Genomic DNA, 23,275 nt, shown 5'->3' on the forward strand with positions numbered 1-23,275 from the left:
CTCACATCCGCTGAGCTGGCGTAGTCCCCAGGCACGCCTTCCACTGAGCATCCTGCTGCCAGCAAGGGCGGATGGAGGGTGTCTCCAGCACACAGCCAGGGTCCGGTCCCAGCACTGCTCTCCATCGCTGCATTGCCATCGGCTTCACCATCTTTCTCCTTTCCAGCAAGACCTTTTGGGGTTGTGCTGAGCCCCACACGTAGCCTTGCCCATGCTTGATGTGGATCCTGAGAGTGGGGTGCCCTGCCACTGTCACCCATCACCCTGTAGGGCCACGCTGCCAGAGTCAAGAGCACAGCCATGTCCGTGCTGCTCCGACATGCCAAACCAGCAACTTTCAGCATGACACGGTTTCACTGAGAAGTCTGGTTGGTGCTACAATCTCCCATCGCAGCATCCACCCATGCTGGTCCCCACCTGGGGTGCTGGTCCCTTCCCCGGGGTGCAGGGGTGCACAGAGCAGTCCCAGGGACCAGCAGCCCCCAGCAGCTGTTCATTCCTGCCAACGCATGAAACAGACGAGAACATCAATTTCACGGAGCAGCGGCCGCCCCTGCAGAGTTCACAGTGTGCCGGAAGCGCAGAAAAATGTTGGGTTCAGCTCAATTCGAACCAAAACCAAATTAAAACCAGAGAGAAGGGGTTGTTCCCAGTGCTAGGAACACCAGGGGAGAGCTGGGACTCTGGGGAGCCTGTGTGAGCCATGACCTGAGATGGGCATGGAGTGATCCCCTGTATGCCACGGTTCCGTGATGCTGGGTGGAAGCAAGGCAAGGAGACCAGTGCTTGGCACCTCCATCCCATGTCAGGCCAACCATCTCTGCCAGGCCAGGGTGATGCTGGGCACAGGCCTGGGCTCAGTGGGACTGTGTTGTGGGCAGCTGGGCACCCATTGCCTCCCTACTGTGGGGCAGTGCTGGGCCAGGGTAGGCTGTCTGGCTTGATTTATAACAGCAACTGACAGCAAGCAAAAAGCCCTTCACAGCAGCACAGCACACCCGCTGCAGGCAGCACCGGCACGGCCTCTGCCATGCCAGCACCCAACAAGGGGAGATTGTGCCAGTATGGCACCCTGTGTTGCAAGTGCACCCCTGCCCCAGCACCCTCCTCTGCTGCTCCTGTCTCCCCCAGCACATGGGCTGCTCCCATCACTGTGGCACCACAAAGGACGTGTGACTCCAGGCTGCTGATCGACAGAGCGGGGTGGGAGCTCAGATGCAGTGGGCTGCCCAGGGAGTGTGTCCCCATAGTCCTGCAGATGGGGCAGCAGGACCCACTCTGCCCCATGCCCAACTGGGAGAGGTGACCCTCTGGCCAGACCCTCAGGCTCGCTTACATGTGCAGGTCCTTGAGGCAGTGAGGGGCCAGGCGTCGGCATGCTAGAGCTTCATCCTCCAGCCCCTACCCCTTCCCCCAGGCAGTAAATCATCCCTACTCCTCTCATGAAAGGCCCATGTATGTACTGCCGGTGCAGCGAGCCTGCCTGGTGCCAACAATATTGCTCTTGGAAGGCAGCCGGAGCTGCGGGAACACAGCCGCCCCTTGTGCCTGGCCCCAGGGCTTGCCGCCACTCCCACTGCGGTGGCACCTGTGGCCAGCATGAGCGCGTGCGGCGGGGTGGCTCCTGGGGGGCCGGAGCCCGGGGGGGGGCTCTTTCCTCCTGGAAGTTTCTCTTGGCCTCCCCTGAACAGCTGTTGTTTGGGGGGCAGGAGCCCCAGCTCTCTGTACCCCCATACGTGTACAGGGTCCAAGAGCTGAGACTGAGCAAGCTAATGCCACATGCTGGGGTGATGGGAACCTCCAGGCACTGAGTGGGGCGGCGCTGGAGCACAGGGGTGAGCCCCCCCCCAGCATCAGGGCTTCAAGCTCCATCCAGCCCCACCGGCCACAACATGGTAGCTTTCAGCCCCAGCCACAACCTACTGCCCTCACATCAGTAGGGACCTGCCAAGGCAGGCAGGGGCCCAAGCAGAGGAGCAGCTGCCCCAGGCTGGGTAGGGTGCTCTGCAGAGGCTGGATCCTGTGTTGTAGGTGAGCAGCCAGACCTGGGGCAGTGCTTCCCACCAGGCCCTGGTCTTGCTTGCCCATCCTTATCTTGGGCTTGAAGGGACTGATGAAGCAACCCAGCTCAGTTAAGGTTTAACCAGGCCGAACTTGGCAAACATGAACCTGCTGCTCCCTCTGGGGAGCCAAGAATGTGGGGCCCAGCACAGGGGCTATAAGACAGACACACTGGGGTCCTGGGCTTTGGCCACAGCATGGCACAGGAGCACCCACAGACTGGGGCAGCAAGGGCTGAGCGGGGAAAATGTGGAGTGGGGGTGGCCTGGCAGCAGAGCAGGCAGTGCCAAGCATTGTGCCTGCGGCAACCCTGTTGCCCTTTCTCATCCCAGCTGTGTAGGGGAGCACTGGGGCCAGGGTGCATGTGGTGGCACAGGGAACAGGGTGCATGGGGCCAGGACAGGTGCTGCTCCCCTTGGGGACACGGCACACGCCATGTGCTGGGCTGGTAATCACAATGCCCATCCATGCGCCAAGCAAGCAGAGCTTTGTCTGCCAACCCTGTCCCCTGCACAGCATCAGGGGCTCACCCTGGGAGAGCTGCAGCCATGGCAAGGGACTGTGAGGCAGAAACTGGGCCACCTCGATGCTCCCAGTGCCTAATGGCAAGCAGGCACCCAGCCCTGACTCCACATCTGCACCTGATTTACTTGCTGGAGCCAGCGAGGCCACGAGGGATGGCAATGGTTGGGGCTGTGCTCCCCCAGCTGTGGGGAACACTGGGGCCCAGCTCGGCGCTGCTGAAGAGCGGCTGGCCCCACGGAGCTGGCTATGGTGTGGGCAGGGGACTGTGGTGCTTCTGTGGGGGATGTGGCTGGTGGGTGGCTCTGTGCCCTGCCCCATGCCTGCCAGCCCAGGGAAGCACTGGGGCTCTGTGCCCTGCCTCACGCCTGCCAGCCCAGGGAAGCACCGGGGCTTGGCCCGGAGAGGCCTCCAGAGCCCTGGCCCACAGCAGAGAGGAGCAGAGCTGGGCCGGCAGCACACTGGCTTTAGGGCACACCTGGGGACAGGGTCAACTCTCTGTCCTCAGCCTTCCTGGGCATGTGGGTGTCTCTGGCCCCACAGCCCAACTCCAGCTCCCCTCTTGTCACACCCACAGGTGCTGGTGTCCCTCAGAGCAGCCCAGCAGCACAATGGGCAGCGCTCCAGAGTGGGGACAGGGAGGAGGTGGCCACTACCAGCCTGTTGCCAAACCCTCCTTTACACCAGATACACACTTCCTCTCACACCGCACCCACCTTCACAGGAAGCAATTACACAATGAAAACTACTCTAAAGGGAGTGAAGTATTTGCTGTCTAGCAAGTCTCTTCCAGCTGGATCCTTTTCCTGACAGATTCAGTCCCCGTTCTGCTCAATGAGTGCATACAGGAGGGTAGGGTTTTGCTTATCCAGAGGGATAATGAAACCGTTGTGGGCTGGCAAAGGATGTGCATTCTGGGGCCACCAACAACTCCAAGAACAGAGCTGCAACTTGCTCTAGAAGTCTTGGCTGAAGTAACTGAAGCCTCCTGGGCCAGTTGACTCTTCCCGGACATACTGCTGTGGTGGGAACGGTCCGACAACTGGCACTGCTCCTGGCATCCTGCACAGTGAAGGGAGCAAGAGGAAAAGAAAGGAAAAAAAAGGAGACCATGTCACAAATGTACTGAAATGTGCCAGCTGCAATCACTGCTCAGCAGGCATGGCTGTCAGAAGAGCAACAGCCCAATGAAGCCAAGGAAACAACTTGCCAGAAAACCTTCCAAGTGCATCCTTGCCCTCCGTGCCTGTGTGTAAACAGACACCTTTAGCATGGCAGAATTAGCTGCAGCACAGCTCAAAGACTGCTAAAGAGCTCCCATTACAAAGCAAGCATCCTGCCTCTGCAGGCTGCAGAGCTGGAACAGGACTGCACAGCTGAATCTAGAGCAACTTTCTGAAAGGCAGTTGTGTGGCTGCAACAGCTACGATAACATCTGTGTCCTTACAGGGAACATTTTTGTGTGTGTGTTGGGAACAATCTCAGTGTTATCTCTCTAGAATGGGATACTTCCTATTCTTTGATCCACTTGTGCTGTTCAAGAGTTGAAACTTTCCTGGGATGAAGGATGGAGCACGTCTTTCAATCGAGTACTCCAGAGAGCTGAGGGACCACGGGACTGTTACTTCACAGACAGGGAACAAGAGACCTCCAGTTTTCTTGCTGGCACCTCTGAGAAATTTGGCTACGAGCCTGTCCTCACTTGAGGTAGGGTTTCCTAATACCTCTTCCTTCTAAGAAGCTCTCTAAGCAACCCAGGCTCATTACTGAGCCTCTTTTAGTGAAGGTTCTTAAATTAGAGATCTGAACTTTGACAGTGTTCAGAACAAGTGTTTTTGGTATTAATCATCTGGCAGTCTAATTTTTTTCGATTAATAATATATGCAGGGGATGCCATTATTTAACTTGCCAGCTGTGAGAGTGAGTTCAGGAACACAGTCCAGGTTTTTGGAGCATGCTGACTACATGCCAAATTTTAAGACAAGCAACCCCAAGGGAGATTAGAATGGCAAGCAGATCTCCACTGAGCCAGTTCTTAATTAAATTAAAATCTCAGTTGTTAAGAGAAACCATGTTTAATGGGTGTCAGGCTCACTGCAAAGGTCCGTGCTGAGCTGAATTATCAGGAACCAAAAGGAACTGGAGGCACCTCCACCTCGGCAGCACAGCCGGGCTGTCTGCAGAGGGAGCTGCTGGAGCAGCGTCGGGACACAGAAGGGGAGACTGCACAGACTGCCGTTCTGCTTGGAAGTCAACTGGAAATACGCGTTCAAAACTGCATTTTAGGTTATATTTAGGCCATTGATATGAACAGTGAGGCTGGAAACATACTTAGACAAGAACGTTACTTACTGATTCTTGTGTTTGAAGCCACTGATGTGAGCTTGGTACTGCTCTATGGAGTTCAGCACTATGTTACATGTGCTGCAGGGGTAGCCCTTCCCGGCTGAAACAGACAGCAATGTTAGCACACACAGCCACCCAAACCCCTTGCCTGAGCTAGAGACAAGCAAGATAATCAATCACCTCATGTGTTAAACAACCCTAAACAAGTCAACAGCCTGACCAGGCAAGGAGGTCACACAATCCCACTACCCCACTGTGCATCAACCAGTCACTGCAAGGGAATCACTAAGACAAAAAAGCTTTCCTGGTCAGAAGACAGGCTTGTTCATCAATAAAAACAAAGACATTCCCTACAAACAGCTCACAATATCAGACATAGTAAAAGACTGAGTGTTAGGACCTCAATCCTGACGCTATATTGCCTTTACAACTCCATTTTTCTCCCACATTCTCATTTCTCCTGATCTGGACATCTCAGAAAATGAGAGAGATACAGAATTTCTAAGCTCATAGAGTTTCAATAAAAAAAGCAGCCCGAGGAGATTACACCAAATGGCCAGCTCCACAATGCAGCATTCTGCTAAGCCTTGCTGAGGTACCAACTGAGGATATTAAGCTCTGTCCTCAAGCAGTTTGGTTACAGTCAGCGGATCAGTTAACCGCCAGGAAAAAAAAGTTTCCAACAATAGTTGTACTAGACAGGATCAATGGTTTTGTGTAACATGACAACTCCAGCTGGACTGAAAGTTCAGGAGGTCACAGATACCAAAGAGGCAAGCATGGCAGCACAGGAGTCTTTAACAGGGAAAAGTTCTGGCAGTCGTCCTCAAGACATTAAGCATTCCTGAATTTTGGCTCACTGGGGAAGGGCTCTGCCTGGGACTCTCATAAGGAAAACATTTCATTAGGGTGAAAGAGGAGATGGATCCCGGGGGTGCAGAGTTGCAAATCACTGAGTGGGAAGCACAACAAAAGATGCAACAGACACTTCACCTCCTGGCTGCTGCACCCCAGAGATTGCAGACTCCAGTGAGACACTGAGCTCTCAAAATGGATCTGGATCAGGGCAGGAAAGGCAAGAGGAGCCCAACACAGTCCTCATGTCTGCCTTCCTGCACCATCAAGGTCAAGATCTTTCTATTGCAAATCCAGCCAACAGGTGTGTGCATGAAGTTGTCTAAAATGCAGTTTTGCACCTCAAATTCGTGGTTCCCAGAGGACTTTAAGAAGACAAACACCTCAGTGTTGCACTGCAAAGAACGTATCTTTGCCTGCTGCCAGTCAGGTCCCAGCAGAGAGTTTAGGAACTGATGTGGCTTTGGCACACAGAGACAGGCAAAGAGATAAACAATCCTGACTGCAGCCCATCCCATCCCAGCAGCCCTCAATTACAGCCCAGGCTCCAAAACCTCTCCCAAACAGCTGGTCCTGGAGATGGGTCTGTACTCTGGTTCTGCTGGCACTTCCTGGGACACATCAATCACATGGGCAAGGGCACTGCCCACCTACCCAGCCCACCCAGGACGGGGCTCCTGCCACTGGCAGCACCTGAGTCACACTCAAGCAGAACCATTCATCAGACCCCACTAATTAGGTGCAGAGCAGATGGGTAACGCGAGATACCGAGCACCTTTTCCATCTCCCACACGGCCACGCAATGTGGGAGAGAACATTACTTGGCTAATTGAGCCTCATTTGTCATAAGTGCTACCAGTATCTAAAGGTGGCCTGCAAAGAACTAGAATAATTAATCTTCTGCTTGTGTGGGTTTTTACGACAGAGAAAGAAGCCCTTGATGAAGATTTTAAGATGATTTGTCTGCTTATTATTTACCTCAAGCATTCAGCAGGTACTAAGACTTCCTGGTCCAACAGAAGGCTGCTGGGAGGAACAAGGGAGTTTCCTAATGCTTTGCCTGGACTCTGAGGGCTTTCATCATGTACAAGTGCTCATAAGCAGCAGATCATAAACCAAAAGAGTTTTAACTGTCCGCCTAAAGTTCCTCCTTAATAGCTCTGTTGTTTTTTTTCCACATTCCTGCTTGCTCCAGAGAGAGTTGCATTAGTTCATCAGATGGAAGTGCCCACACAGAGGCAGAAAAGCATTCAGGGAGAGATCTCTCCGGCTTTCATGTGCTTTGAAGCAGCAGGTGCAGTTAAACCTCCTCCTTCCATCTCTGGCTAGTCCCCCCAAAGACGATTTTTAAGCATCAAATGCCACTTTTATCTTTCCATTTTGGATGCAATCACCTAACTAGAAACAGTACTGGCCAAAATCCCTGGATTATCCGCACAGAGAATAAAAGGACACGTCCCCAATTAAACAACATCACAAAACACAACCCAAAGCTTGTCATGAGTAGCTACAGTCTAAAACATCTGCTGCTGGGGGGTTACAGCCATATCGATCTTATGGTGTATAATCAAGTTCCTCATCACAAGCGTTTCTCCCCTGCTCCCTTCACACAGACGCTCTTGTCCAAAGGCCTGTCAGACACATTCTGTTGCTCTCCCACCTTGCTCTCCAGCTCAGCCTCCCTGCTGAGAACTCACCCATGAGGGACCACGCAGGTGCGTCAGGGGTTCGGCCATAGTGCGCCATCAGCTTGTGTTTGGTCTCTTGTTTTCTGTGCTTCTTGCCTACATAGTGCTGTTTTGCCATAAGGGGGTTGTTGAAAGTGGCATGGCAGAGGCTACAGAACTTGTCCGGGTCAGTAATGTCCTTGTTCTCTTCGTTAGAAGACGTGGTAGAAGTGGGGAGAGCAGCAGGGTGTTTCTGTGGAGGCACCGCTTCTGTCAGGTGAATCCAAACTCTTGGTCAGTCACAGAACTCAGAGGCAAAATCCAGTCACTTTTTTCTCCCAAACTCACATTGAACCCACTACACCTAAACCCCAAACCCAGACAATATAAGACACCTTGATAAATTCATGATGCTCCTACCTCTTCCCATAGTGCTGCAGAATTTAAAAATGTGTTAAGTCAGAGCAGGCCAGGAAAACTTTCAGGGTTTAAAAAATCCAACAGATTTTCATATTTCTCCTTAACATAAGCATGACAGTATTCAAGAAACACTGGGTATGAATGAGCTTTCACCTGCTGTTATCATCCCAGCCAGAACATGGGCACAAGCCCCTGCACAGCAAAGGCAGGGGGTTTCTGGAAGGACCATACAGCTGCAGGACTTCATTCTGAACTGAATTTATGAGGAGTCTTGACTGAGAAACAGCATGAATGGGACTAGGTCTGACACAGTAAATCCACACAGGGAACCAGCTCTCCCAAGTGATAGAGAAACCTGCAGCCTCTAACTGTGCAGTGCCAAAGACCAGAGTGAAAAACCTTCTAGGGATCAGAGAGCACCTCTCATGTCAAAACCAAAGGTACACACCAGACTGCTCAATGTACATCCACCCCTTCCTGCAGGCTCCTCTCTTACCCCAAAGCAAGGGCTCCTAAGAACGAAAACATCTCCTGGGCCACCCTGACTCCAGAGGTGGCTTTGCTTTGCATACCCAGCAAAGCCATGACAGATAGACAGTTTCTGCCTGGAAGATTCCAGCTTGGAGTCAGCACAAACTGTCCCCCTCGGGTGCCATTCAGTGTCTTCCCTCCATCCTGACCAGCTCCAATCCTTCAGGTTCGTGGCTGCCCTGCCCTGCCCTGGACAGAGGGTCTCCCTCCCCACTCACTGGGCCTTTCCGGCTGCTGGCAAAGGGATGGGACACACAGCCAGCTGCACCCAGGACAAGCACATACTGATGCTCCCCAGCTCTGCTCTCCCAGTCCCCAGCTATGTGCAGCTCACAAGTCCCTGAACCTCAGAGGCCACATCATCATAGCTGAGCAGCTCTGAGAAACTTGCCATATCAGAGTTTCACCAGTTGTTTCAGTTCCTGCAAGCTTTTAGTGACCATCGTATCCTGTGATAGGCGTTTCTACAGTTTAACATCACACTCCTGGTCCCTGCACACAGAGGTGGGTACAACTCTGCTGCCAGCTGCCTTTCTCCCAAAGTAAAACAAAACCCCACGTAACCTTTTTTCCCACTGAGCAGGCTGTCACAGCCAGGTCTGTGGAGGTGCACTGCTGGCTCACTCTATTTCATAGCAAACAGCACACACACCCTCACAAGACCTCACACTTAGGGTGCAACAAACCTCTCAACAGGCCCTTGGGACAATGCAAAGGCACTGCAGACACTCATACCTTCCACTTTGGGGGCCTGCTGCTTCATGTTCTTGGCATGAGTCTTGCCCAAGTAGTGAGATGTTGCCACGGCTGGAGAGGAGAAGGTCATGTTGCAGATGGGACAACACTTGTTCCTGTCCTCCCCATTGCTGCCTTCCTGCTTGCTGTCCTGTGCACAGAGAACCACAGAGTGGCTGAGGCCAGGAGGCACCTCTGCAGGTCACCCCATTCAGCCTCCTGGTTATGAGGAGAAACATTATGGTTTGGGGGTCTAAGAAAAGCTAACCAGAGACATTTGGGTGCTAAATAGTGTGACTGAGTAAGACTTTAATGATGCAGCATCATCTTCTCTTCTCACTGGAGAATGTTCTTGCACCAGATTACTGTTTTTAACCTGCTGGTGAACACTCCAGGCAGTGGTGGGACAGCCCTGGCCTGTTTGGGGGTAAGGACATGGTTAAGTGTGTGGCTGCCAAAACTGGACCAGGCAGCCTCATCCCCTGCAAGGTGTGAACTGAGCAGCACAAACATCACAATCAGCTGAGTTATCTGCAACCTGACTCCAGCAGAGCAGGAGCAGCAGGCAGCTCTCAGCCTGACATCATACTCCTGACAAGCTGTTGCTCCTATTTTTCTCTGCCATTTCAAGCATAACTATCAACAAAAAAAGGCAATGCACATTTGTTTAAATGGGGAAGAAATACTCAGAGAGGCTGTTGGGGTGGGGAGGGCAGCAAGAGCTGGGACAAGGCCTTGTGGAACACCTGCCATTGAGCTCCTTAGTTCTCACAACGCTCTTTCCAAGAGTCTTTTCCTCATTCATTTACAAGGCTCTAAAACAGCCTTTAGCCCAGCAGGTCCTGCTGTGCCCTGAAGGGTCCTGCACTCGCAGAATCACACGATGGGGCAGGTTGGAAAGGACCACAGTGGTCATCTGATACCACCTCACCACATGGCACAGGAATGCATCCAGACTGTTCTGGGATATCTCTAGTGAGGCAAACTCCACACCCTCTCTGGGCAACCTGTTCCAGTGCCCAGTCACTGCGCAGGAAAGAAGTTCTTCTGCATATTTGGTGGAACTTCCTGTGCATCAGTTTTTGCCTGTTGCTCCTGTCTCATTGCTGGGCACCCCGGAGCAGATCCTGGTCCATCTTCTGACCCTGTCTGGTCCTGTCCTCCTTTCAGATACTTCACAAAATCACAGAATCATTACGGTTGGAAAAATCCTCTAAGATCATCAAGTCCAACCTGTAACTGATCATCACCTTGTCACCCAGACCAGAGCACTGAGTGCCATGTCCAGTCATTCCTTGAACACCTCCAGGGATGGGGACTCCACCACCTCCCCAAGCAGCCCATTTCACTGAAAAAACTCCTCCTGATGTTCAACCTCAACTTCCCCTGGCACAGCTTGAGGCCATTTCCTCCTGCTCTGTCACTGGTTCCCTGAGAGCAGAGCCTGACCCTCACCTGCCAGAGACTTGTAGAGAGCAGTAACATCTAAACCGCCTGTTTTCCTCCAGGCTGAGCACCCTCAGCTGCTCCTCATAACTTATCCTCCAGACCTTATAGACACTGACTACAGACACTACTTACAGACATTGATCAAATTCCCTCTCACCTGCTTTGCCTCCAGCTTCATCTTCTTCCCGTGGGCACCCTCCTCCCCACCGTGGATGGCCAGGTACCGCCTCACCTTGTTGGCGTGTTTCTTGCTCTGGGGAAAGCAGAGAAAGCCCCGCTGTGAGCCCCGCCGTGCCCGGGGGCGGAGCGGGGTGGACGCTCCCCGTTCGTTACCTGGTAGTGTGCCAACCGCTGCGACTCGGAGATCAGGAGGGCGCTGCACACCTTGCACTGCGCCTCGGTGAAGATATGTCCGTTCTCCCGGATCAGCCGCTCCACTGCGGAGGGGGGGGGGGGGGGGGGGGCAGAGAACGGGGGCGTCAGCGGCCCGGTTGGATCCCGCGAGGTGCGGGGTCCCACCGGGCTACAGGACCCCTCGTGTGGCCCAACCACCCGCCCGCTCCCCGTCCCGCCGCCTCACCCGCCTCTTTGCCCACCAGCGGCCCCGCAGCGTCCCCGTTGCTACCGGCCCCGTCCGCCATGGCCACCGCCGCCGCCTCGCGCTGTTCTCGCGAGACCCCGCCCGCGCGCCCCCTCCGCGCCTAGCAACGGCGAGGTGGCCTCCTGCGAGAGCGCCGCGCCCGCCAGGGGAGGCGGCGGCGGCCATGTTGGTTGTGGGCACGGGTGTCGTGCGCAGTCCCGCGGCGGCTGGTCTTTGTGGCTGTTTAAGCGGCGCAGCGCATCCTTCTCCGGAGAAAGAGGCGCCCGGGCTGAGAAAACGGCGAGGCCGCCTGTTCCTCGGGACGAGGCGTCCGGGCCCGCCCGCCACGGACATGGCGCGGTCCGCTTCAGCGCCCCAACGACCACGTGAAGTGCAGCGAAGCCGCCGCCGCCATCTTGGATAAGGGCAATGAGGCCTCCGCCGCCAACTTGAGCGCGGGTGCGGGACCCGCCGACCGGGGCCGGTGCGAGGAGACCTGGCGGGGCGGCCGCGGGCAGCGGGGCGGCCGCGGCCCGGTGAGTACCTTGTGCCCTGCGGGGCCTGTTGCCGCCCCGCGGCTCACCCGGGGTCCGCCCGCCGCGGGGCTCCCGGGGCTGCCAGGGACCCCCTTCCCCCGGTCGGGGCCGTTCCCCGGCCCGTGCCCCCGGGGCTGACCCCGGCGTCCCCCCGGCGTCACAACCGGGCCCCGCCCGCTGTCCCCTGGAGAAGGAACACCTCCCGTCCCCCCCAAGGGCAGCTCCCCCGTTCCTTGCCTGGAGCTGCTGTGCCTGAGGATACCCTGAACTCCTCCTGGGCTGTCCCCTGGGGAGAAGACCCCAAAACAAGAGCTTTGCTCTGGCCCCATGCCCTAAGGTCCGGGCTCTCCTGCCCCTTCCGCTCCCCGTGCCAGCCCTGGCTCCCTCCCCCTCTCCCGGAGCAGCCCCTGCACACTCCCCTCCCCTTGGTTTGCTCACTCCCATCCCGCCTGGGACGCCCCATCCTCCTCCCCAGCTCGCTGAGTACCCCTGACCCCATCCCTGTTGGTGTCCCCGCAAACACCGCGGGCTGGGAAGGGGCGGAAGGACCCAGTGTGGGTTCTGAGGAGGGGGTAAGTTTCCCCTCACATCGTGGGGGAAAATGTTTTCCTCCGCTGTCCTTGGAAAAGGGAGATGCTGCACGTGGCACTGGAGGGCATTGGAGCAGGGAGCATCTCCGGACAGCTCGGGTTCACTCGGCCACGCGTGGCCTCTGCAGTGCCCGTGTCTCCTGTGTGAAGAGCCAGCTCTGTAGACGGATCAATCCTGTAAACAATTTCTCTCTCCCCGGGGCGCTGCCAGCCCTCGTGTCCTGCTCACGGAGCATCAGCTGGGCCCCGTGTGCCGGGTCGAGCGAAGGGTCCAGGGATGATATTTCCATGGAGGCGGGTGGTGCTGACCCGCCTGAGCACGGGGAGTGTCGTGGCTCCGCTCCCCGAGGCGGGGGGAGTTGTTTACAAAGCGACAGCCTGTGTCTCCAACGGCTCGGGAACTCATCCGGGGATGAGAGTCATTCATTTTTTTTGGCTCCGTTTTTCGAGCATTTTTCAAGCTGTCACAGCTTGGCAGGTCTGTAGCTGCGGTGTCAAGATTTAGAATTATTCTGTCGGTAATTGCTTTCTGATTCATCAAAATGATAGATGAGAGGGAAAATGACAAATAATCACAAGTTGGGGATCTTCAAGGATATCCCTAAAAATGTGACTGAAGAAGCGTGGCATGTGCGAGTTCCTTGTCAGGAGGTCACCTTTGCTGTCAGAGCATTTACGAAGAAATTCGCTTAAATTCAGAGTTGGAGAAAAATCTGAATAACTGCAAAATGAGTCTGTAAACCACCCTGCAAAGGTAGTTTTAGATAATTCAGTCTTTGGACTTTTTTTTGCCAAGCCTGAAAGCAGGTATCATCCCCTCAGGGACTGAGAACTGTCCTTTCCAAGGGTGCTAAAAGCAATATATGCTCAACTTCCCTGACTGAATAGGAGGGCTGTGCTCTAATGCATTGTTTTCTTCCTTCAGTTAGACCAACTTGTCTAATAAAAGCTATTACTGCTCTCCTACTCACAGCCTCAGACTAGCACAGCTACAACTGATCTCTTACTTGTCTTGTTCCCTTAGTTACATTTTCAGAGACTGTCTTTGCCACAAGTCCCTTCATTTTCAGAAGCGTTGTGGGAGTTGTGTGGTTACATCTCTTACATCTCCTCTTTTCTCTCCTTTAAATGTTGAAGGTAGGTGACTCATCATAACTCCAGTTGATATTTCTCAGTGATCTCTTATTTAGCACAGAGCACTGAGCAGAAGATGTATCGCAGAGTCAGGGGAGAGATGGTGATACCAGCGTGGATTTTAAAAACATAAAAGGCAGCAGGGCAGCAAATTCTTGCTGTTGCTTTTGTTGTAGGGGTAAGGAGGTCCATAGGCTGCCCCTCCAAAACAAGAGTGACTCTGTGTGGGCCTCTCTGTGTTCCTCATGGTGCATGTGAGTGGCTTTCCAAGGATAAGGGAACATACCCCACCACCATGGATGCAGCAGCTGGGTGTGAGTCTTGGCTCATCTCCCTGGGCAGGGAGGGCAAAGAGGCCATTTGGAGCAAAAGATAAAAAAATGGAGACCATACAATGAAGATATTCCAACAGGGCCCGAGTTCAGCTCAGCTGGAGCTGAACAGTTTCGTTTTGCAAGAGCCAGAGCTTTTCAAAAACCTTGTTTTTATTTTCCCTTTCTTTAATGGCTTCAAACTGACAAAGAGCAGGGTTCGATTGGATATTAAGAAACAATTCTTCCCTGTGAGTGTGGTGAGGCCCTGGCACAGGTTGCTCAGAGAAGCTGTGGATGCCTCATCCATGGAAGTGTTCAAGGTTGGGCTGGATGGAGCTCTGGTCTAGTGGAAGGTGTCCCTGCCCATGGCAGGGGGTTGGAACTGGATGATCTTTAAGGCCCCTTTCAACCCAAACCATTCTATGATTCCTAAAGAGACAAACACTGGGGGACTGCAGTCACTTTGCCATTTGTACAATATTCTGCCTTCAGAGGGCTCAGCAAACCTTCGGTGCAAATCATGACTCACCGGGATAATCTCCTTTTGTCTCTGGGCGTGTGTGTGCATGTATTTGCAGAGGGAGGGAGGTGAGTGCAGCCCGTGAAGGCTGCGGATCGTAGGGAGGGAGCCTGGTTATTCCTCACCTTGCTGCTCGGACTGTAGATGGAGCACTGCACTGCAGTTCTCAGCGCTGATGGGGATTTTGGACTCCCTGCTTCTTACTGTTCGTATTGCAGTGACTGTTTGCAATTTTGTGGTGTTACAGAGAAGGGTTTGGCTCTGTCCTGGGTGGTGTATGGTCTCTGTTGCATCTTCTCTTCCTCTTATTTTAGATCTAAGCAGCACATTTGAGCTATTTCAGTGATCTTGAAGGAAGGCAGAGCGATGCTGTGGAAGGACACTGGTCTGGGAACCAGCCAACTTGAGTTGCATTTCCAGCTCTGCCGTTCCCTCGTGTGGAACGAGGGGCTTGTTGTTTAACCATTCTCTGCACATGTTTAATTCTAACTTCAACAGAGCTGGTTGTGCTTAGCCTGCTTTTTGGAGGCTCTTTTACATCACAGTTCAGGAGACATCAAATGTTGTCAAGTTATCTGACAAGCAGCAAACACAGGGAGGAAAGGGTGGTTTAACTCTGTGTGCCCTCCCGCTGCTTTCTCTTCTCAGTCCTCTGAGCCCTTCTGGATCCAAGCAGCCAACACTTGCTGTGCATCCCTCTCCAGCAGTCTATGGGCTGGCAAGGGAAGGGTTGCTGAAGTACCAGCTTGCACTGTGTGGGCACCTGCCCTCGATTGCGCCGTGCACAGAGCCCTCAGATTTGCACTAATAACGCTCAGCAGGTTCCTTGCTGCTTGTTAAGTGCCTTCGTTAATGCGGATGGTTTGGGCATGTCTGCCCAGAGTTCTTCCGGAGGCTGCTGCTCATTGAGAACCCCAGGCTGCCAGATAAACCTGTTGTCTTGTTTCCAGCCTGCCTCCTGCCAGGGCCTGTATTTTCCTTGTCTGTAGTGCTGGAGCAGCCAAGCACCGAGTGGTGCTGAGGGCAGGACAGCATCCGTGGAGGAACAATGCCTTCCCCCCTGGTTTTGTTGAATACAGAAGCTGACAGAGGGCTGTGCTGTGGTGGCTTCTTGGTCTGGCATGCAATTGTCAGCTTGATCTGCTGCCACAGCCTGCTTTGTTCTGGGGAAGGTGTGGGGCTGAGATGGGGAAGTTATGTTGGAGTGTGGGAGACCCACTGTGAAGTGATACTGTGGAGGAATTTGCTGATGGGCTTTGGAGCAAGGCATTCAGAGTGGCTTCAGTCTGTGTTGCTGCTCCCCTGAAACCCCTTTTTAGCAATCAGCTGTAATAAAGTGCTCTTAACTAGATGAGTGGTGACTGGTACATGTGGCTCCCAGTAACGCTAAATCCACCACGCTTTGTAATAAGGTTCCAATGCCTGGGGTCTTTTGCCTAAAAATAGCAAAAAAAAAAGAAGCGATGACTGTTAGGGGAATCTAAATCAGAAGGAAACAAATGGCTTTTAATCTTTCTCTCTGTTTCAGAGTGAAGGATGCCAAGGAGGAAGAAGCCCACGGAGGGCCTGCTGTCTCGAGGTCAGGATGGGGAGAAAGAGGAGGAAGAGAAGAGGAACGCAGCCAATGCCAAGAAGAAGCGCAGTTTTGTGGATGCATTTATTGTTATATCCGACAGCGATGGAGAGGTCAGTGATGGGTTTGGGGTGCCCAGAGCTTGTGCTGGGCCCTGCTGCTGCAGGACAGTGCCTGAGCAGCCCTCGCTGTTGTGCCGGGGTCAGGCTTTGCACAAAGGGTCTTGTGCCATTCCTTTTCCCACATATGAGATGAATCAAAGCCTATTTGACTAGGAAATGAATGGTGTGCTTCGTGAGGGTGAGTTATGAGTCTGGGATTTGATAACCAAATCCTCTCAGAACTGAATCTGAAACGTAATTTAAAAGTAACCTTTCCTCAATCCCTTTACAAATCTTTTTTTCATAATTTTTATTTGATTGATTTCCGGCTAAACCTTAGAAACATGATTTTGTATTATGTGCAAATAGATAAGAAAATGATTCAGAACACAGGCTTGTGAGTAGCTCAGAGACAGCCAGTGTGTAGTAAACTGATCCTGAATTACAGGAGTCCCAAGTTTGTAACCCACCTCCGTAGGGTGTAAAGGTGAGTGCAGTGTGGGAGTGCCTGGCTGAGGCATCAAGTCTCAGATCCCTGATCCCCAGCGTCGGCTTACACACATCAGCATTACTCTAAAGATTGAAATGTCTGTGTTGGTTACACGGGCGATGGGATGAGTGTGGGAACTCCTGCCCAGGGGAAACCCAGAGCCCTGAGAACCTGCGCTCAACCAAGCGAGGTACACGAGAGGAAATTATTAGAATCAGTGTTTTATGTGTGACTCTTAAGGCTTTGCTCTGTCTTCCTGATGATTGGGGATCCTAAGCTGCTTTTTGTAATTCCACCATTTTCAAAAGCATTTCAGTTCACTCTCAAGCTGTAGATCTTAAATCAAGTCCCTTTTGCTCCCACATCTGCAGTGTGCTGCTTTCCAATAAGGCGATTATCATGTGAGGAAGGGAAAAGCACTAGAAATAAACAGTAAGAAGCTGTAGGGCAAATGATATTGGATGTTTTTTCTTCACATTGTCTGAGTTCTTTCCCATTGGGAAATTCCCTGAAAGAAATGGAACATATGGCAGTAATAGTTCAGTGGGGTTAAACCCTTAGCTCTGCAATATGCTAAGTTAACTTCAGATGTCTGCTGCATCACTGGCCTTTATTGTGAAACCTATAAGGAAAAAAGAAATCAGCAGCAATAAGAGCTGCTGCAGTACATAAAAGATCAGGACCTGTTATTGTCTGCAATTATTCATCTCAATGTGCACGTATCTGAAAAAGAGGAAACAAACGTCTCTTAAAACACATCTATAAAAAGGTTAGGCTCTCTCACTGTTCTGTAAGTTTGTCTATAAACAATAAATTCTGATGGCATAATCGGTCATATTACAGAAAAGGATATGCTCAGAGAGGCCATTAAAGAGCCAATTAGGTTCTGTTTAAGTGACAACAGTTCAGTCAGTTGAATGAGTGGATTTATTCAGTTCAGTCTCTTTCTGTGAGTCATCAGCTTCCAGATCCAGTGCCATAGTCTCCTGTCGTGTTGTTTTCTGCAAAATCAAACACAAAACTGTGATTTACTTGGGATCTCAAAAAAATAACTGTCTGCCTTCTGTAACTGTCTCAGCTCTTCTGTGCACATCAAGTTGAATTTCAATTTTGAACCTTCTAACTGTTGTACTTGCTCTGGTAAGACCTTGTTGTGTGTTCGAGAAGAGGTGTGGGAAGCTCAGATCAATAGCAATTTTAGAGAACAATACATTCTCAATTAATCTTGCATCTGTTAGGACATGGTTCCTTATGAATCAAAAGCTACAAGGACAATTTGGGCATCATTGATTCGATGGCTTTCTTCCTTGGCAGTCTCTTGGCAGGTATCTATAGAACAAGTCCCTAGTTCTGCTTCCAGACCAGCAGATCTTGTAGCAGCTGCACCTGGAAAGCCTCCAGCTTCTCACTTTTGATGATCTTTGGCAGACTGCCTCTCCCAGGAATTTTTCAGTCATGCTGGATTATCAAGCTCATCCATGTTATTTTGCCAAGTTCTCTTTCTTTGCTCATGTCTGTGCTGTGGCATCTGCAGAGCTGCATCAGAAAGAAGTTTTCTGGACGTGAGGCTTTCTGATCTCTGCTATATATAATCTTGGATTCGGGGAACACTTCTCTTTTTTTGGAAAGAGTTGGACAAAATAAGAACAGTCTCTCTGGCTCCGTGGAAGCAAGAGGAGATGACCTTCTTTGTGCAGACCGTGTCTCTGAAAATGCAGACATGATGACTGAGCAGAGTGGTTCCCATCTCCCCTCGATGTTTAAACCCCAAAGGGCTTGGTTGCCAGGTGGGCATTTAGAAATACACAACATTTAAAATATTGAGTCCTCAACAATGCTCTCTCCAAGCATAGCAATTCCTGGTCTGTTTCATGAGCCTCATTTCAAGCTGGGATGTTGGTAAAGGCTCTGACCCCAAAGATTTTCCAAAGCTGTGTGTGAGATATGAATGTTCCCTGGCATGAGGTCCTGCCAAGGATGAGCACTGAGCACAGCCCAAAAGTTGTGCTGACCTGTTAGACTGATTTGCAGCTTTTAGTGCCAAAATGCTGCTGATCTGCTGTGGAACCTTTTAGAAGGGTCTGTTTTTCCTGGGTAGATCCTTTGTGAGCTTGGAGTGTACCTGCATGCACTCAGAGTTGGCAGGAAGTCTCACAAGCTCTTTTTGCCAGATCCATCAGCTCTGCCAGCCCTTGGGGAACATATGACAAGACTCCAGGGTGATGGTGCCATCTATTTCTGCAGGGCATGTCTTCCCTTTGGTGGGGAACATCACTTTGCCCGAGTGTTCCTGTGTTTGGAGGTACTTGCAGTCAGGGAAATCAGCAGCATGTGTTAATGCTCCAGATTAGATTTTGGCTGGAGTACAGAGATGGGGGGGGGTGTTTGGGCATTGTGTGGAATACAGACGGCCCTGTCCTGTCTGCATCAGCTGTGGGCAGTGGGCACTCACCTCAGGACCAGGCAGGGCCTGAGGGATGTCTTGCTATGGAGAAGATGGCACTGGAAGTGTCACAGCTGGGATGGCAGTGCTACCCACCCCAGCTGGCAACTAAGTACCACATGGCTGCTTGTTCACTCCACAGCCCCTGCCCCATGGTGAGGAAGAGAATTTGGGAATAAAAAGTAAACCTTGTGGGTTGAGATAAGAACAGCTTAGTAATTGAAACAAGATAAAATACAGTAATACTACTAATAATCTTAATGATAATATCAATAATAATTATAATGAAAAGGAGGGAGAGAGGAACTGCTTTTTATCAGTAACTGTAGTGATAGGAGGAATGGGTTCAAACTGAAAGAGGGGAAGTTTAGGTTAGTTATATGGAAGAAATTGTTTACTGTGAGTGTGGTGAGGCCCTGGAACAGGATGCTTTGAGAGGTTGTGGGTACCTCATCTCTGGCAGTGTTCAAGGCCAGACAATGAGCAACCTGGTCCTAGTGGGAGGTGTCCCTGCCATGGCGTGGGGGTTGGAAAGAAATGATCTTTAAGGTCCTTTCCAACCCAACTGTTCTGTGATTCTATGAGTAAAACCCAAGAGAAACAAGTGATGCACAACACCCTTGCTCACCACCCCCCCTGACTGATGCCCAGCCTGTCCCTGAGCAGTGACTGGTGGCTCCCAGCCAATTCCCCCTGGTTTTTATACTGGGCATGATGTTCTGTGGTGTGGAATATCCCTTTGCCCAGTTCCTCCCAGCTTCTTGCACACTGTCAGAGCACGGGAAATGGAAAAGTCCTGATTTAGAGTAAGCACTGCTTGGCACCAAAGAACCATCAGTGTGATATCAGTGTTATTGCCATACTAAATCCAAAACACACCACTGCACCAGCTCCCAGGAATAAAATTAACTCAATCCCAGCTGAAACCAGGATGCACCTCACAGCACTGACCATCTGAGTGAAGCAGAGCCACGTGGGAGTCTCTCCGCAGGGCCCTGCTGTCCCCATGGGCTCTGCTGGTGCCAAGGGACCTGGTGCCTCCAGTTCCCAGAGGAGAATGCAGTGTGAGTTGGCTCTCATGAAGGGTCCAGGACTCTGCTGTGATCACTCCTTGAAAATCAGATTGATCTGCATCCAGGCTCCTCACAGCCTGATGAAAGCCCTTTTCCCTACCGAGCCCTCCCTGTGTATGTCAGGAACTGGATGTCTGGCGTGAGCCCTGTTGTGTCTTTTTCAAGTCTCCAGTTCCAGCAGGTTTGTTCTAATGAGCTGAAAGACAGAGCAAAGCTGAAACAGATTCTGAACTGAAGTCAGAGACTAATAAAGTAGGGTGTGATATTAATTTCAGCAGCAGCCTTGGCTAGAGCCAAACATGGCACTTCCAACACCTAATTGGTTTTTAAAAATAAATTAGTCTGGTTTTCATCTACATGTTTCCCATGCAGGACGTGTGGTGTTTGGCTGTGCCCTGTTGTTAGCTGGTCCCAACTGCTGTTGAGCAGTAAAATTACCCAGACCTTTTGACTTTGCAGTCTGCACCATCAGTGATGGAGACATTCTGCTGTAGCTTTTCCTTCCCTGAGTCAGTAGAAGCTGATTCCTGTGGTTTATGATGTGGATTCGAGGGAGCAGGATGTGGGATGCTGGCTACTGGCTCCTATTTACGGGCTTTTAGGAGTGAGTGGAGCTGTATCTGTTTCTGCTGGCAGAGTCAGGTTCTCTTAAGTACGTGCAAAAGCGTTTTAAAAGTGGGAATTTGATTTCCTGCTATCTGGTGAAACCAAGCAGGTCAAAAAAACAAGGAAGAAGAATAGTGGCTGTCTTCCACTAAATGTGTTGGGAACTTTGAAAACCTGTCTATTTCTTGATCTGTGTACAATGCTGGCAGTGAAATTGCTCATAAGAGAGCATCATAAATTAAAATGCAGAGCCTGACACACAGGAAGAGAATTTGGGTTCCTTCTGGCCGTTATGCCTTGAATGGACAGCAGAGGAGGAGAGATTCTCTCCAGGCTGGCACTGAACAGAGGTGTGCAGTTCCTACCTCACTTCTGCTATAATAATTAGTTTCCCTTGGAAGTTGTGTGTTGGAGATGACCTTGTAACTAAGAGTATTGGCTGCAGTTTGGGAATATTTTAATTGATTAAGATTATTTTTGGACTAGTGATCTTATTAGAAAGGCAGTTGGTTGAGTGGCCCCCTGAGTTCCTATTATCCTTGTAGATAGATGAGCATTAAAAGGTTGGGTCAGGAAGAGCAAGCCCTGTTGTCTTCTCTGAATTTTCTCGACCCCTTCTGGTTCTACCATCCACGCCTGCATTTATGCAGAACACTCGGGGGCCTGCGGGGCTCTCTCCCAGCAGAGGTACAAACAGCCATAAATCCTAATTAAAAGGTATGTTTTATTTTCTGGGTTTAAAAATAAAGAAGATTTAAGAATTCTTGGAATTGAGATGTGTGTATGTATTTTGGCCCATCAGGATTAATTGGATTTGCTTCAGCAGTTTGCTGTACCGTGGCTGTTCAGTAGAACGCTGCTGAGCAATTTAAACATCTTTCTCAAATGTATGAGGTTCATACAACACGTGTCCTGCAATAATTTTGCTCCTGCCACTGTTGTAAATGTCGAGATTCTTCAGGACCAGCACAGGGAAGGAACCAAGGCACGTATTTGGCTGTGTGGTGGCTCCGGGCAGCACGCCCAGCGCCGGGCACACTGTTCTGCTCCAAAGCCCTGGAGGTGTTTGAGCCCTCTCTTGTCCCGTGGTGTGTGTTGTGAGTGTTTGTCTCAGTGCACAGAGCAGGCACTCGCAGCCATGGAAAGTTTGGTGTGCTCATAAATCACATCCGTGCCCTGGAAGAGAGCTGCAGATGAGAGTGTCAGGGCTGACCTTCCAGCAAGTGCAGGAGTGATGAGGGGAAGATTGATGCCTAGAGAGAAGAGCTGGGGATTTACAGAGCCTGCTAGGATTAAATTGCCCCTGTCTTAAGCTGGGGTGGGTTTAGCACTGTTAGACAGGTCTTTGGGGGAGAGTGGGAGAGCTGTTGCTTAACCTCCTCCAGCATATAATCCTGGTGTGATCCCGTGGACCGTTCCCCACTCCCTTAGGTGTGATCTGCTCCTCAGGTCAGCATGGGGCTTTGGCTGCAGACCAAGGCAGGGTACTTTGGAGTAGGAGATCACTTGGCTTATGGAAAACTGCAGAGAAGGGCGACATGCCAGGGCCCAGGAAGAAGGGATTTCTCCTCCTAAATGTGAGCTTGGCATCCATCTCCTTGCAAGAGAAACTCTGGATGTGAAGCAGCTTTTTGAGTACACAGTGGCAGATCTTGAAAAGGGGGTACCCAAACCAGGCTGGGTGGGGAAGAGAAGAAATCAGTCACAAGAAAAACCTCTTAGGTGCAAGCAAGAGTGTGTGTGGACTTGCCAAGCATGATGTAAAAGGTGTAATGTATTAGGGTTTCAGGAAACCACTTAATAGTATGTCTTGCAAAAATCTTAGTTGGATAAATAATTCAATTTGGTCTAATAGTAACATTCCTGCATTGAAATCCTGCTAAAAGACTGTCAGCAAGAGCTGGTGATGAAGAGAAGGGAGGCTCATCTGGAGGAGATGTAAAGCTGAGGCCAAGAGGATCAATATTAGGTCTCTGTGTGTTTTAACATCCTCATTAATGATCTGTAAGAGGGAGCAAGTGGTGTATATAGATTAATAAAATCTACAGATAACACTAAAGCTGGAGATGTCTGAAACAAAACTCAGCACAGAGGTGCAGTCCAAAGGACTTCACAAGTTTAAAAACATGGGCAAAGGACAAAAGAAATTGATGACACTTGAAAATAATCAATGTATCTCTTTGTGTTAAAGTAGACTAAGCCACAGGCCCCCCCTTGAATTCCTCTCCTGACAAAGGAGGTGGAATGAGCGATAAATACGTGGCCAAAGTGTGTCGCATGGAGAGCAAAACTCACTGCAGCTGCAGAGGGAGTGGTGCAAAGCCCATCCTGGCCAGGCGTGGGTCTCTGCCTGAAACACTGGGTTTGAGTCTAATCCTACCTGATTTAGAGAAACAAATTGGAAGGAGTCCAGTGCCAGCCTTCAGTAATGTGTGCGCCCTCACTTAAGCCGTTAGGACAGCAAGTTGCATTAATGTGTGCCATTTATGCCTGTGCCCAGTTGTGGTGCAGTCCCTGTGCTTAAAACAGCACACACGTGGGTTGTTTGTGGGGATATTGTTCCAGGGAGGCTTGAGGTGACAAATCCCTGAAGTTTTCAAGCTTCAAAAACTAAACAGTTATGGCCATACTGCCCAGAGAAGCTGTGGCTGCCCCATCCCTGGAAGTGTTCAAGGCCAGACTGGGTGGGGCTCTGAGCAATCTGATCTAGTGGAAGTTGTCCCTGTCCA

At 51.2% G+C, this 23,275-nt stretch overlaps 2 protein-coding genes across 6 annotated transcripts in view; one reads left to right on the forward strand and one right to left on the reverse strand.

Moving 5' to 3' along the window:
* Positions 1-3,329: 3,329 nt before the first annotated feature.
* Positions 3,330-11,253, reverse strand: ZNF346 (zinc finger protein 346). Its single transcript, XM_071569935.1, has 7 exons — positions 11,167-11,253; positions 10,920-11,023; positions 10,744-10,839; positions 9,138-9,288; positions 7,482-7,721; positions 4,936-5,029; positions 3,330-3,645 (listed from the first exon to the last, which is right to left on the reverse strand). Exons 1-7 carry the CDS (start codon positions 11,225-11,227, stop codon positions 3,540-3,542), a joined length of 852 nt encoding a protein of 283 aa, XP_071426036.1. The 5' UTR covers positions 11,228-11,253; the 3' UTR covers positions 3,330-3,539.
* A 309-nt stretch (positions 11,254-11,562) lies between these two features.
* UIMC1 (ubiquitin interaction motif containing 1) overlaps positions 11,563-23,275 on the forward strand; it is a 40,698-nt gene continuing 28,985 nt past the window's right edge. For all 5 annotated transcript variants that reach the window (XM_071569930.1, XM_071569931.1, XM_071569932.1 and 2 more), the window contains exons 1-2: positions 11,563-11,702; positions 15,789-15,946. In XM_071569930.1, the coding sequence (XP_071426031.1) occupies positions 15,797-15,946 (150 nt within the window). In that variant the 5' untranslated portion in view covers positions 11,563-11,702; positions 15,789-15,796. The remainder of the gene's footprint in view (positions 11,703-15,788; positions 15,947-23,275) is intronic.

This window comes from Pithys albifrons, chromosome 15 (assembly GCF_047495875.1).
Source record: "Pithys albifrons albifrons isolate INPA30051 chromosome 15, PitAlb_v1, whole genome shotgun sequence".
Classification (NCBI taxonomy): domain Eukaryota; kingdom Metazoa; phylum Chordata; class Aves; order Passeriformes; family Thamnophilidae; genus Pithys; species Pithys albifrons.

Coding starts and splice junctions, on each gene's coding strand:
- ZNF346 (XM_071569935.1), bottom strand. CDS start 11,227: ATGGCGGACGGGGCCGGTAGCAACGGGGACGCTGCGGGGCCGCTGGTG. Junction 11,024..11,166: donor GCTGGTGGGCAAAGAGGCGG/GTGAGGCGGCGG, acceptor CCCCCTCCGCAG/TGGAGCGGCTGATCCGGGAG. Junction 7,722..9,137: donor GCAGGCCCCCAAAGTGGAAG/GTATGAGTGTCT, acceptor TTCACCTGACAG/AAGCGGTGCCTCCACAGAAA.